The sequence below is a fragment of the Fistularia commersonii genome, chromosome 14 (genome assembly GCF_037954325.1).
Source record: "Fistularia commersonii isolate RoL2024-O1a breed Wild chromosome 14, RoL_Fcom_v1.0, whole genome shotgun sequence".
NCBI lineage: Eukaryota > Metazoa > Chordata > Actinopteri > Syngnathiformes > Fistulariidae > Fistularia > Fistularia commersonii.
The window spans coordinates 2510001-2522650 of NC_141297.1; the positions used below are offsets into that span (position 1 = coordinate 2510001).

Consider the following 12650-nt stretch of genomic DNA (forward strand, 5'->3'; position numbering starts at 1 on the left):
CATGCTTCACAGTAGGCATGGTGTTATGGGATGCAACTCAGCATTCTTTCTCCTTCACACACGACAAGTTGGGTTTGTACCAAAAATTTCTATTTTGGTTTCATCTGACCATAGGACATGCTCCCCATCCTCTTCTGCATCATCCAAATTCTCACTAGCAAACTTCTGGCGGGGCTGGACATGTACTGTCTTAAGCAGGGGGAGTTGAGTCCCTGGCGGCGTTGGGAGTCACTGATGGAAAATCTTTGTCGCTTTGGTCCCCAGCTCTCTGCAAGTCATTCACGAGGTCCTCCCGCGTGATTCCGGGATTTTTGCTCCCCGTTCTTGCGGTCATTTTGACCCAAGTGCTTCAGTGCTCTTGTACGTCCTCCATTTTCCAATCATGGCACCCACACCGAGCTGCTTACCTATTGCAGATTCAGTCCTCCCAGCCAGGTGCAGGTCTACAATTTGGTTTCTGGTGTTTGAGGTTGTGGACAGGTGTCTTTTATACTGATAACCAGTTCAAACAGGTGCAGGTAACGTGGAGGACAGAGTAGCCTCTTAAAGAAGAAGTTACAGGTCTTGCTTGTTTGTAGGCGACCAGATACTTATTTTACTGAGGAACTGACCAATTAATTCATTAAAATCCTACAATGTGAGTTCCTGGATTTGTTTCCCCTTATTCTGTCTCTGGTAGTTGAAGTGAAATGGAAATGACAGCCTCTCTTTTTTTGCCCCGTTGTATCTTAACTTATAAGTGAAGAAATTCAAGAAGAAAGACCTGAACCCTGAAGAAAGATTCAAGAAAGACCTGAACGCAGCTCTCCTGGTCTGGAAAACAGAGACGTTGGATTTCGGTGAACAGCCTTGGGCGCCCGTCCTCCTCCATCTGCAGCCCCGGATATTGATTTATCGCTCCCGCTCTCCCATTACCCATCACCCACCACAAAAGTGATACGGTCATATTGTGTAACCAAAGATAGATCTGACCATCATCCACACACACACACACACACACACTCAAGTCTTACTTAAGGGGTTATTGACCCGACCCCGGTCAGCAGGCCGAGGAGTTTGAAGATCCCACTCCCGGGGTAATTGACCTCCTTTTTGCAACGGCAGCGTTACTCGTGATCGATACGAACCCTGCAGCGCCGGCTACTCTCTTGGAACATTTGTATAAACCCGAAATGACTTTTGAGTGCTTTGCGCTATGGATTTTTGTGAGCGTGTATAGAAGTGTATTTGGTTTTATGATTACAACGCCCATTTGCCTTCGGAATAATGGGCGGGCTAATAATCAGCAGGGGCAGATCGACAGCTTCGATGGTTTTTAGAGTTAGCAGCATCTGTCAAGAAGGTCTCTTTTTCTGGTGCTCTCCGAGGTTTCAAGGAACTCCCCTTCTCCTCTGGGGGAACCTTTTAGTTTAGCAGTGACGCGAGCAACTTAAGCTCCACGCTCAAAAACAAAGCGAAGAAGAGGTGGACTGAGGAGAGCGAAGCCGCCACGGCGTTCATGTTCTGCATAACCGTGGACCATCAGATGGGTTGAAGTGAAGAACTCGGGCGCTAGCTAACTGCATACATGTTTTGGGCAAAAATGATGCTCCTCTGCGAGCCTTGGAAACCCCCCCCCCCGCTGAGATGTAGCAGACTAGTAGAGCTCGGACCTCTTGGTGGCTCGATTCCTCGCTGCTTCTGACCATTTTGTCGCAAGAAATCAGCTGAGCAGTGACCTGTAGTTTTTAAAAACAGTGCTCCATAGTACGCAAGAAGTACTCATCCAAATAATGGGAATCAGGTGATCCGATCACTCCCATGACCACAGGTGTAGACTGTTTCTACAAACATGTGAAAGAGTGGGTCACTCTCAGGAACTCAGTGATTTCCTCACTCCTAAATATTCCACAGTCAACTGTCAGCTGTATTTTAAGAACACGGAAGTGTTTTGGACGACGGCAACTCAGCCACCAAGTGTTAGGCCACGTACACTGAAGAAGCGGGGTCAGCGAATGCTGAGGCGCATAGTGCGAAGAGGTCGCCAAATTTCTGCAATTGCGACAGACCTCCAAACTTCATGTGGCACAAGAACAGTGCGCAGAGAGCTTCATAGAAAGGGTTTCCATGGCAGAGCAGCTGCATCCAAGCTACACGTCACCAAGTGCAATGCAAAGCGTAAAGCACACCGCCACTGGACTCAAGAGCAGTGGAGACGTGTTCTCTGGGATGACAAATCGCGCTTCTCCATTTAGTGATCGGATGGACGAGTCTGGGTTTGGCGGTTGCCGGGAGAACGGTACTTGTATGACTGCACTGTGCTAAGTGTGAAGTTTGGTGAAGGGGGGATGATGGTATGGGGTTGTTCTTCAGGAGTGGGGCTTGGCCCCTTAGTTCCAATGAAAGGAACTCTGAAAGCATTGGCATACCCAATTTTGTGGGAACAGTTTGGAGCTTCTTTTTCCAACATGACTGTGAACCAGTTCACAAAGCAAGGTCCATAAAGACATGGATGACAGAGTCTGGTGGGGATGAACTTGACTGGCCTGCCCAGAGTCCTGACCTCAACCCCATAGAACACCTTTAGGGATGAATTCGAGTGGAGATTGAAAGCCAGGCCTTGTCGTCCAACATCCTCACGAATGCGAGGTGATGAGGGAGCGGTCAAATACACTCCTGAACTTTGTGGACAGCCTTCCCAGAAGAGTTGAGGCAGCTCTAGCTGCAAAGGGTGGCTTGACGTCATATTGAACCCTATGGATTAGGAATGGGATGTCACTTTTGTTCACATGTTGAGTCAAGACAGTGAATGCTTTTGGCCATGTGGTCTATTTGGTGGCTCACGAGTTGGAGCCAAAATGTGGTTCCCTGGTTCCTCTGCTGTCCGAAAGCACCAAAAATCAGGTTCCCGAAAGTTTTTCGTAACTGCAAAAAGTTCCTACATTGCAAAAAGCTCTTATCTTATCGCCATTACCTTGAAACCACAAGGACGACTGAAAATAAAATGAAATGTGATGCATCTTTTAAAACACCGCCACGCACGTCCCTTTACCATCTTTTCTATCTGCTTTTTGGGACACAGGGCAGCAATGTGATGGAGGACCAGGACCTGCGAGAGATCGGGATCGCAGATGCGAGCCACCGGAAGAAGATCCTGCACGCGGCACGTTCCTTACCCAAGGTAGCAAACGGCAGATTCTTCCTTCAGCACCGATCTTGATTTCAGAAGCTTGATTTCATCTTTTCTGTCGAGCCTTAACCAGGAGTCGGCAACCTTTAGCACCCAAAGAGCCATTTGGAGCGGTTTCCCAACAGTAAAGAAAACACTGGGAGCCACACAACCCTTTTGAAATTTAAAATTAATCAACAGAGCATTTAACATTTTGGTTTTTATTGCCTTTTTGCACTGTAAAAACTTTTTTTTTTTAAATCAACAAACAACTGCAGAGAAAATAAAATAATATTTCTGCAAAACATTTTGAACTCTGTAAAGAAAGATGTCAGGTTGAAGGTTATTTTTAAGCAAAATACTCAATATCTGTTTATTTATGCCGTCCTCTCTTTGTGCGCTGTCATTCTTTTACTGGCGCTAAAGTCGCTTATTAAGAGCGACAAAAATATTTAAACATGTTTTATTTAGATGCCACAAGATCGCCATCATCTTCAAATGTACCATTTTAAAAATGAACGAAACTAAAATAAAATACATTTTAATAAGAGACTCATTAATTGTTTTCACATTGAATTAAATAACCATATTTTCCCAACTGTTGTGAATTAGTTTCAAAAGCCGCATGCCCGAGACCATCGGCGCTATCGATTCATAGCCAAGGATGTCACTTCCTGTTTCTACCAAAACTGCTGTAACGGCCTTGTTGCCTAAGTATCTTTAAAGGGCCGGTAAATATTGGGTTTTCTCCCACAGGTCAAAGCGCTGGGCTGCGACGGCAGCAGCTCCCTGTCCTCCTGGCTGGAGAATCTGGGCCTTAACGAGTACCTGCACAGTTTCCTGGCCAGTGGCTACCGCACCCTGGACTGTGTCAAAAACCTCTGGGAGTTGGATATCGTCAATGTGAGTCACGGTGACGTAGGCGGGAGGTATTGGAGGGTGAAATTAGTTTTTTTTTTGACCCGCACAGGGAGGGGGTACCGCTTATTCTGCGAGCTTCAGAGTCACTTGACTTCAGTGCCTTTGAGGCAAAACGTATCCCTTGTGCCTTTTCTAACAGCTTTCCGCTTCCAATGACAGCGCCGCGGCGCTAACAAGAGCGTTCTTCTCCGTTCCAGGTGCTGAAGATCACTCTTCTCGGTCACAGGAAGCGCATCATCGCTTCCTTGGCGGAGAGGCCGTATGAGGAGCCGCCCATCAAGCCACCGCGCCTTTCACAGATCAGGGTGAGGACGAGTGTCTCCCGTTACTGTCACTCCCCTTCTTTTTTGCAAAGCTTGTTCTTTTGAGGGGAAATGAAATGCTGCCATGCTGACTCTTCCTTCCCCCTCCCAGTGCCAAGACCTGCCCGGGTCCCAGACCTCATCCCCACTCAGCCAGATGGAGTCCTATGCGGGACACTCCTTGGACCCCCTGCTTCCCGTAAGGGAACCGGCGAGGAAGAAGGTGCCAGATGTAGACTATGATGTCGCCCAAAGACACCGCAGTGAAAGACACCGATTGGTATGTTTTTTTGGGGGGGGAAACTCCTTCGTCGGTATTCGGCAGCTTGTCTCCGTTGCTATTACTAATAATCATTTTTCCAGGAAAGGCATGAAGAGCATTACCGGGAACCCCGTTTGACATTGCGGCCTCCTAGTCTGGCAGCGCCGTATGCCCCGGTCCAGAACTGGCACCACCAGCCTGAGAAGCTCATCTTCGAAACCTGCGCCTACGAAGCCAACGTAAGCCTTTAAACACCTCCTGCTCTCCGACCAACGATGTAGCTCTCAATGAATGTCTTCGCTAAACAACACCCATGAGGACTTTTCAACCCTCCGTTCTCTTCTAGTATCTCGGGTCAATGCTCATCAAGGATCTTCGGGGTACCGAATCCACCCAGGATGCCTGTGCCAAAATGCGGGTGGGTGAATTCTCCTCTGCAATCGGTTGGTTGTTAAATCAGCATCACGGTGAGTTAGAACTCCTCCCCACGCCCCTTTGGCATCATTCTTCCATTTCCCCTTCAGAGGTCAACGGAGCAAATGAGGAAAGTCCCAACCATCATCCTCTCCATCACCTACAAGGGCGTGAAGTTCATTGATGCTGCCAACAAGGTCAGCTGCTTAAGAGCATGTTCTGGTCTGGTTTGTGAGTAGCACGTGTCTGCGGCGCCTCGGGCTCGCAGTCCTCGTATCCAGGACACTCGTTTTAGAGGACAGTGCCACCTAGAGCGCTGAATGACGTTAAAAATGGCCTAATGGATGAAATGTTCTAAAATGGTACTTCCTGCAAAAAGGGACTTCTTGTTTTGAAGGCCACTTTGTCTCCACCTTGTTCTCATAGTGAAGGTTTTGAGGCGACTGAGTAGCCCGGTAGGACGGTTTGAGGTCGGTCCAAGCTCCCAATGTGGCAGCCTTGGCTTCCGCAGTCAAATATCACCATTTAGTCTTCTTTATATACTGAACCATGTGCATTCTTGTGTCGATGTGACCCAATGTGATTGATGTTGTTGCCCATTTATCCAGAACATCATCGCAGAGCACGAGATCCGCAACATCTCGTGCGCGGCCCAGGACCCCGACGACCTGTGCACGTTTGCCTACATCACCAAGGACCTGCAGACCAGCCACCACTACTGCCATGTGTTCAGCACGGTGGACGTGGTAATGACGAACCTCCCTCGCTATGCCTCCGTATCCCGAAAAGGGTGCAGAGGAACGTGGTTTCGCTTTATTTTCAGCACAAGCGGTCAAGTGAGGATTTCTTGGGAGTGCCGGTAACCTTCTGGATAGTTCATTCGGTATCCATACCGGTTATCCTATGCTGAGGGTCACAGGGGGCGGAGCCTACACCAGCTTTCATTGGAGGGGGTTCACCCTGGGCCTATCAAACAGAGAGCCACATATAGAAGCATACAAGTATTGACTCTTATCAGGTCATATACACATGCAACCATTCAACCTCTTGTTCACACATCTGGACAATTGAGTGTCTCCAATCAACCGAAGGGAGTTTTTAGACTGTGGCAGGAACCCGAAGGAGCATGTGGAGACTCCACCAGGGAGCTCCATGCTAAGTGCTGCACCTCAAATTCCTGCACTTGTCTTTTGCATGCATCTCTGAGGACACGCCACCTCCAGGGTGGTCAACAAGTTTTTTTTTGTATCTCCAGTCCACTCTTATCTCTTCGAGGTGTCTCGCCTCAGTTGGGTTTGACTGCCTCGTTGTCAACGCGGCGTCACCCCTGCCAGCTTCCCCTCCCGTGAGATAAGATGGTTATCCTGTCTAGTCAGGGGTCGTTCCAGTCTACAGTCTGGAGCAGCTAAATGGCTTCCATCTTGTTATCGCGGGTTCTTCTGTCGGATATGATCTTGTGTTTTGATTGGGTCTGAGGCCCACAGACAGATACCGGACACCTCCAAGAGGTTTAAAAGGGTTTGGAAATGACGCAGTACTTTGTCCCTTTCCGCCCCGTGTCCACGGCAGAACCTCACCTACGAGATCATTCTGACGCTGGGCCAGGCGTTCGAGGTGGCCTACCAGCTGGCCCTGCAGGCCCAGAGGACCAAGCAGCAGAACCTCCCCGCGGGACTCGGCCAGGAGGTCATCGAGACCAAATCCAGCCGGCCCGTGCCCAAACCTCGGGGTAGCGTGCGGAAATCCGGGGTAAGTCCTGTAGCGCCTCTTTCTTGGGATATAAGCCAGAGCGAGACATGTCTGCTTTGAGAGCTTCTCAGATGATGAGCATCAGACAATATTTCACAACCATCAAGCGGAGAAGCTTGTGTGGGAAATAGATGAGTTATTTCTACCCCAGGGATCAGTGACACGTCCATGTCTGCAACTTAACCAACCAGACGCCCCAAAACAAAGACGCTTCCAAGAAATCAGACTCCTCTGATCTTCTGCCAAACTCTGTATTGCTATTTCAAATTCAAAAACACTAAATTTGTCCCCTGGGGGCAATTACTAATTTAAGTATATTTCAAGATTTCCGGGGGGTTTTTAAAATCATTAAAAGTCATGAAATAGATTTTGCAAAAATGAAGGCCTTAAATAGCATTAAATTCAATGTCTACAGGCATTAAAAATTTAAATGCACTTGATTGGGGGGAAAAAAGCATTATTACTTGAAATTCATTTCAGTTAGGCTACATCAGGGGTGTCAAACGTACGGCCCGTGGGCCGGTACCGGCCCGCCAGGGGGTCCAATTCGACCCGTGGAATAAATGTCCAATTTGGAAAAATACATAAAATCATGAACTACTTTTTTGAAATAAAAATGCAGTTCCTATATTGTCTACTCAGGGTGCACTGTTTTCGTCAGTGTTAGCAACACGGCACAACGCTATGTGACTCAGAACTTAGAGCAGTTGCAGGAATGCTACTTCCGAGTCTGTAAATAGCATTTTTATCGATTGTTATTGCTTTTCCTTTTTGGACTTTTCCTTTTTTTTGTCAAAACAGAGAAAAGTGGACATGGGGTGTTGGGTTTTCCAAGAAAAATTTACCACTTTTTTTTTTTTGTTTATTGAGGTTAATAAGAAACCTGTATGCTTGTTGTGGATGCAGCAAGTTTTGTCAAAAAATACAACAAAATGCACGGAGAACTGAGAATTCAGGAACAAGGAACACTTCATTACATAGAAAGATTTTTATCATTAATCTGTTCTCTTTAACACTAAAACAAAGAAAATTTGGACGTCGTGTTACTTCTAGATAATTACGCTATGATTTTACTGGTTCGGCCCGCTTGACATCAAATTAGGCCGTTTGTGGCCCCGGGATCAAAATGAGTTTAACACCCCTGGGCTCGATAAACATTTAATCATTTTAAATGGAATAGTGTGACGACTGGTGATGATTGACAAGCAGAACCCTTGAATTTTGCAGTTTATTTCTGCTGCTCTGATGGTGCAGGAAGTGACAAACACCAGGGTTGTAGCAGAAAGAAACAAGGAAAATGTGCCCTAAAAAAGTAAAATCCATGAAATTGTTTATTTCCGTTGTCACTCAGAAGGTCATATGTGCACGTGTGTTACTGTGCCGAATCTATTCCAGATGTAAATGATTGACATTATTATACAAACAAACGAATCTGCAGTTGAACACGGATAGTAAAAATGTTTAAAGTGGCATTAAAAAGCCATAAATTAGATTAGCTGATACCCGCAGACACCCTGATATTTGAGTGTGTGTGTGTGTCTGTGTGTGTGTGTGTGTCATGCAGGCTGATTCATGCTATGTTCCTTTCTTTTGGTTCTAGCGCCCCCTTGTGGACAGTCTGACATCATCATTAGCAGGAAAAGCTCAGATCTGACGTGTTGGACTTTATTGTTGATTATAGGACTGTTTTAGAAAATTATTATATTGTGATAAAGTTCTTTATTTTCTGTAATGGAATTACAAAAACAAAAATGTCATATATTCTGGATTCATTTCAAATCAGCTGAAATATTGCAAGCCTTTTATCATTTTAATATTGCTGATTATGGCTTACATCTTAAGAAAACTCAAAAATCCTATCTCAAAATATTAGAATATCATGAAAAAGTAAATTTTGTTTTTTTCTAATTGTATTACAAAAGATAAAGAACTTTATCATAAGATTCTAATTTTCTGAGACAGTCCTGTATATAAGGACATTAAGAAGCTTACATTAAACAATATTTTTAATATGAACGCAATCTTAAATAAAAAAGGAATATAATATTAATAATGATAATAATTATAATGTATTCAGTATAATTATATAATTATTATAAGATAAACTTTATCAATTCCCATAGTGGACATTCTTTTGACACAGCAGCATAAGAGTTATAGTGTCAATAAATATGAATATGAATATAAATATAAATAGAGAAACAGTTAAAAGACATCAAAAGACATCTGCAAATAAATATCAAGGATAAGAATAGACAACAGAAAAAAAATAATAATAAAAAAATACAATAATAATAGCATTGCTGTATGGACAATGACCAAAAGACAGGAGGCAGAGCTGGAGGTCACAGAGATGAAGATGTTGATGTTCTCTTTGGGAGAGACCAGGATGAATAGGATCAGGAACGAGTTCATCAGTTAGATGTTTTGGAGAGAAGGGCAGAGAAGCCAGACTGAGATGGCCGGGTCATGTACAGAGGAGGGGTAGTGAATATATTGGTAAATGGATGCTGGAATTGGGGGTCTACAGGAAGACCAAAGAGGAGATTCATGGACATAGTGAGAGAGGATATGAAGGTAGTTGGTGTGAGAGAGGAGGATGCAGAGAATAGAAGGTTGACCCCTGAAAGGAAAAGCCCAAAGGGAAAGAAGAATTTGTCGCAGGGGTGCAGGACATGTATGACCGAGATGGGTTGGACATGAACTCCTGTTGGTGTCCAAACCATGGTGAAGATCTGGGTAGAAGGTTGCTGAAGGTGGAGCTGCCAAGCAGGAGGTCTAGACTCTAGACCTTCCTCTAGACTCTAGAGGAAGACCAAATAGAAGCTTGACGGACGTAGTGAGAGAGAATAGGAAGTTAGTTCGTGTGAGAGAAGAGGACACAGAGAATAGGGTTTGATGGAGACGGTTGACTGAATGTTGTGACCCCTGTAAGGAAAAGCCCAAAGGAAAAGAAGAATTTGTCACAGGGGTGCAGGACATGTATGACTGAGATGGTTTGGACATGAACAGGAGTTCAGGGTGAAGATCTGGGTAGAAGGTTGCTGAAGGTGGTACTGCCAGGCAGGAGGTCTAGAGGAAGACCAAAGAGAAGATTGACGGCTGACGTAGTGAGAAAGGATATGAAGTTAGTTGACGGAAAGAGGAGGATCCAGAGGATAGGGATTCATTGTGGCGACCTCTGAAGGGAAAAGAAGATATTGAATACATTATATTTCCAATGTGAAAGTAAAAGTAAATCATATTTGATAATAATAACAATAATAATGATAATATTTTCTATTTTATTTTATTAATATTTATATTTTTTTATATTTTAAGATAACTAGGAATTAACGATATTTTCAGTTTGAAATGCTGCGATGATCCTTCAAGGTAAAGACCCACGCCTGTTAAAACCGCTATTTGTGTGTGTTCAGGGGGACGTGGTGGAACAGGAGGCCGACTCCCAGTCCCAGAGCAGCGCCACGTGGCTCGTCGACCCCAAGGAATCCAAGCGCACCATCAGCACCAAGTACGAGACCACCATTTTCTGAGCGGGACCCCCTTCCCTCCCCGACCCCCTTCACGGTCTCGACGACCCCCTTTTCCTTTCGCTTCCGCCTCCTTCTGTGTGCCTTTCACTGTGACGCCTCCTCTCTCGGGGTCCTCACCCCCGTCCCCCTTCTTCCGGATTGCACTCCGTTCCTAACGATTCACACCGACCCCTCCGCCGTGTCGTGTCCACCTGGAATGCCTCCTGGACTTCCTGCTTCCTGCTCCGATATATCAGTGATAAACTCTTCTCTCTGTTTTTTGTTTTTTTTTTTTGTTTGTTTTTCTTCTTTTTATTCCCTCCTGGTGCTCCTCACGTCAGGCGGCGGCCGCTCTGAAGGCCTCCGAAGTCTCGCCCCCCCCCCCTCCCCCCCCCTCACCCGGTCTCCCCGGAAACCGGTTTCCGTGGCAACCTCGCATCAACCCGGGACGCCCCCAGAGGATTCCACCCGTCGGATCTAATGAGTCCTAATGAGGATTCGAACCAAGCACTGTGATACGCTTCTTTTTTTTTTTTTCTCCTTTCTCTCTCTCTCGCCGGAGCCTGTGACGTTTTCTGTTTCCATGGAAACCGATACTAAAAAAAAAAAAAAAAAAAAAAAAAAAACAGAAAATCAGCTAACGCACCTGCATGTGAGCACTTTCACCTCCACCTGCCTTCTCCTGCCCTCTCCACACACACACACACACACACACACACCGCCGCCGAATCTCGTTCGCGTCGACGTTCACGTTGTTTTGACCTTCGCCGCTTTGTGTGCACGTGTCTTCCCTCCCCTTCCTCCTCCCGTAGCTGAACACCGAAGCCCTCCTTCCTAGCAGATCGCGTCGCCGCGTCACGACGGGAGGGAATCGGCCCGCGTCCACGCATCCGACACGACGTCCATCACTCGCCGGGAAGACAACCCGCCGGGGGGGGGGGGGGGGCGTTTCTTTTATTTTTTATTTTATTTTTTTTTTTTTTTTCGCTCGTATGACCAATCGCAATCTCGGCGACGGTACAAACTCGAGTCCTAACACTGTAGGTACTTCCTGGTCCCCCCCCCCCCCCCCTCTTTTTTTTTTTTTTTTTTAAAAAAAAACAAAAAAAAAACCTTGAATAACTGTGACTGCGCGGAAGAGCGGAGGGATTTACACTACAAAGATGACGTTTTAGCGCTAAAACACGACTTTCAGCAATTTTTTTTTTGGCTTGTTTTTGTACTGTTTTTTTATTCTTTTATCCCACATCGGTACGAGCTCCGCCCCCTTCCACCGCCCCTGCAGCTGCATGAATTTGGATCTCGCCGACTGTCGGCGGTACGTCTCGGGTCACGCTCAGGTTGCGTATGTGGTACTTCTACTTCCTGTTCTGCTTTTGCACATCGCGGTGGAGGCGAAGGCGAAGGTGAAGGTGGAGGTGGACTTTTTTTTTTTCCCCAGGGGGAACACGTCTCGACGGCTACGATTATTAGAATGATATCGTACGTGAATCTTATCGGCCTGTATTTTGATACTTGAATGATTTTCGGTTTTATAGATATCTATCTATCTATATATATATATATATATATATGAATATATATATGTATATGTGTGTATTGTACGTATGTAATTTTTTTGACGCCCGTCAAAAAAGAGAGGAAAAAAAGAAAAAGGACTATGTCTTATAAAAGTTAAACATATCGTGAATAAACATCCTGTGATTTAAAAAAAAAAAAAAAAAAAAAAAAAAAGACTCAGAAGAGGGACCTCACTTCGGAAAAAAGAAAAGATTGTATATAATCTTGGGCTTCCAGTCTTTTTTATGATTATTTTTCATAATTGTACAACTATTAAATGGAGCGATTGGAATCCGTCTGGGCTCTTATTCGGGCGTTCTCTTCTTTCGCACACATAAATCAACAAAACTCCGTAGCAGGTTCTGGACCGCGCTCATCGCCTCAACCAGAAATTGCAAAAGGGACGCGACACTGATAACGTTAGCGCTAACAGTCACGTGCTAATATCTGAATGATACATGTCAAAAAAAGAACAATGCATTGATGAAGAGACACAAGAGAGGATGACGTAAGAGGAGTTGGAGAAGAAAAGAGGTGCATCGTGAGATATCCCTCGGTAGCCTACAGTAGCATAGCTAAGGGCTAGGCTAGCGCTAACTGTAAGGAAACTTAGAGAGGTTTAGAGCTTGGAGTTGATGGAATAAGAGGTGCATCGTGAGATATCCCTCAGTAGCTTATGGTAGCATAGCTAAGGGCTAGGCTAGCGCTAACTGTAAGCTTACACAGAGGTTTAAAGCTTGGAGTTAGAGGAATAAGAGGTGCATCATGAGATATCCCTC

General features: G+C 45.5%; 1 protein-coding gene across 12 annotated transcripts in view; it reads left to right on the forward strand.

Moving 5' to 3' along the window:
• Positions 1-11241, forward strand: part of anks1aa (ankyrin repeat and sterile alpha motif domain containing 1Aa) — a 103953-nt gene extending 92712 nt beyond the window's left edge. For 9 of the 12 annotated variants that reach the window (XM_086159609.1, XM_086159598.1, XM_086159599.1 and 6 more), the window contains 10 exons: positions 3062-3160; positions 3905-4051; positions 4267-4374; positions 4484-4651; positions 4735-4872; positions 4980-5051; positions 5158-5244; positions 5656-5793; positions 6617-6796; positions 10216-10458. In XM_086159609.1, coding sequence (XP_086015735.1) covers positions 3062-3160; positions 3905-4051; positions 4267-4374; positions 4484-4651; positions 4735-4872; positions 4980-5051; positions 5158-5244; positions 5656-5793; positions 6617-6796; positions 10216-10332 — 1254 coding nt within the window. In that variant the 3' untranslated portion in view covers positions 10333-10458. Of the gene's footprint in view, positions 1-3061; positions 3161-3904; positions 4052-4266; positions 4375-4483; positions 4652-4734; positions 4873-4979; positions 5052-5157; positions 5245-5655; positions 5794-6616; positions 6797-10215; positions 10459-10652; positions 10791-11123 lie in introns of those variants that run through there. The other 3 variants (XM_086159603.1, XM_086159608.1, XM_086159605.1) reach the window with 2 other exon arrangements.
• Positions 11242-12650: the final 1409 nt, after the last annotated feature.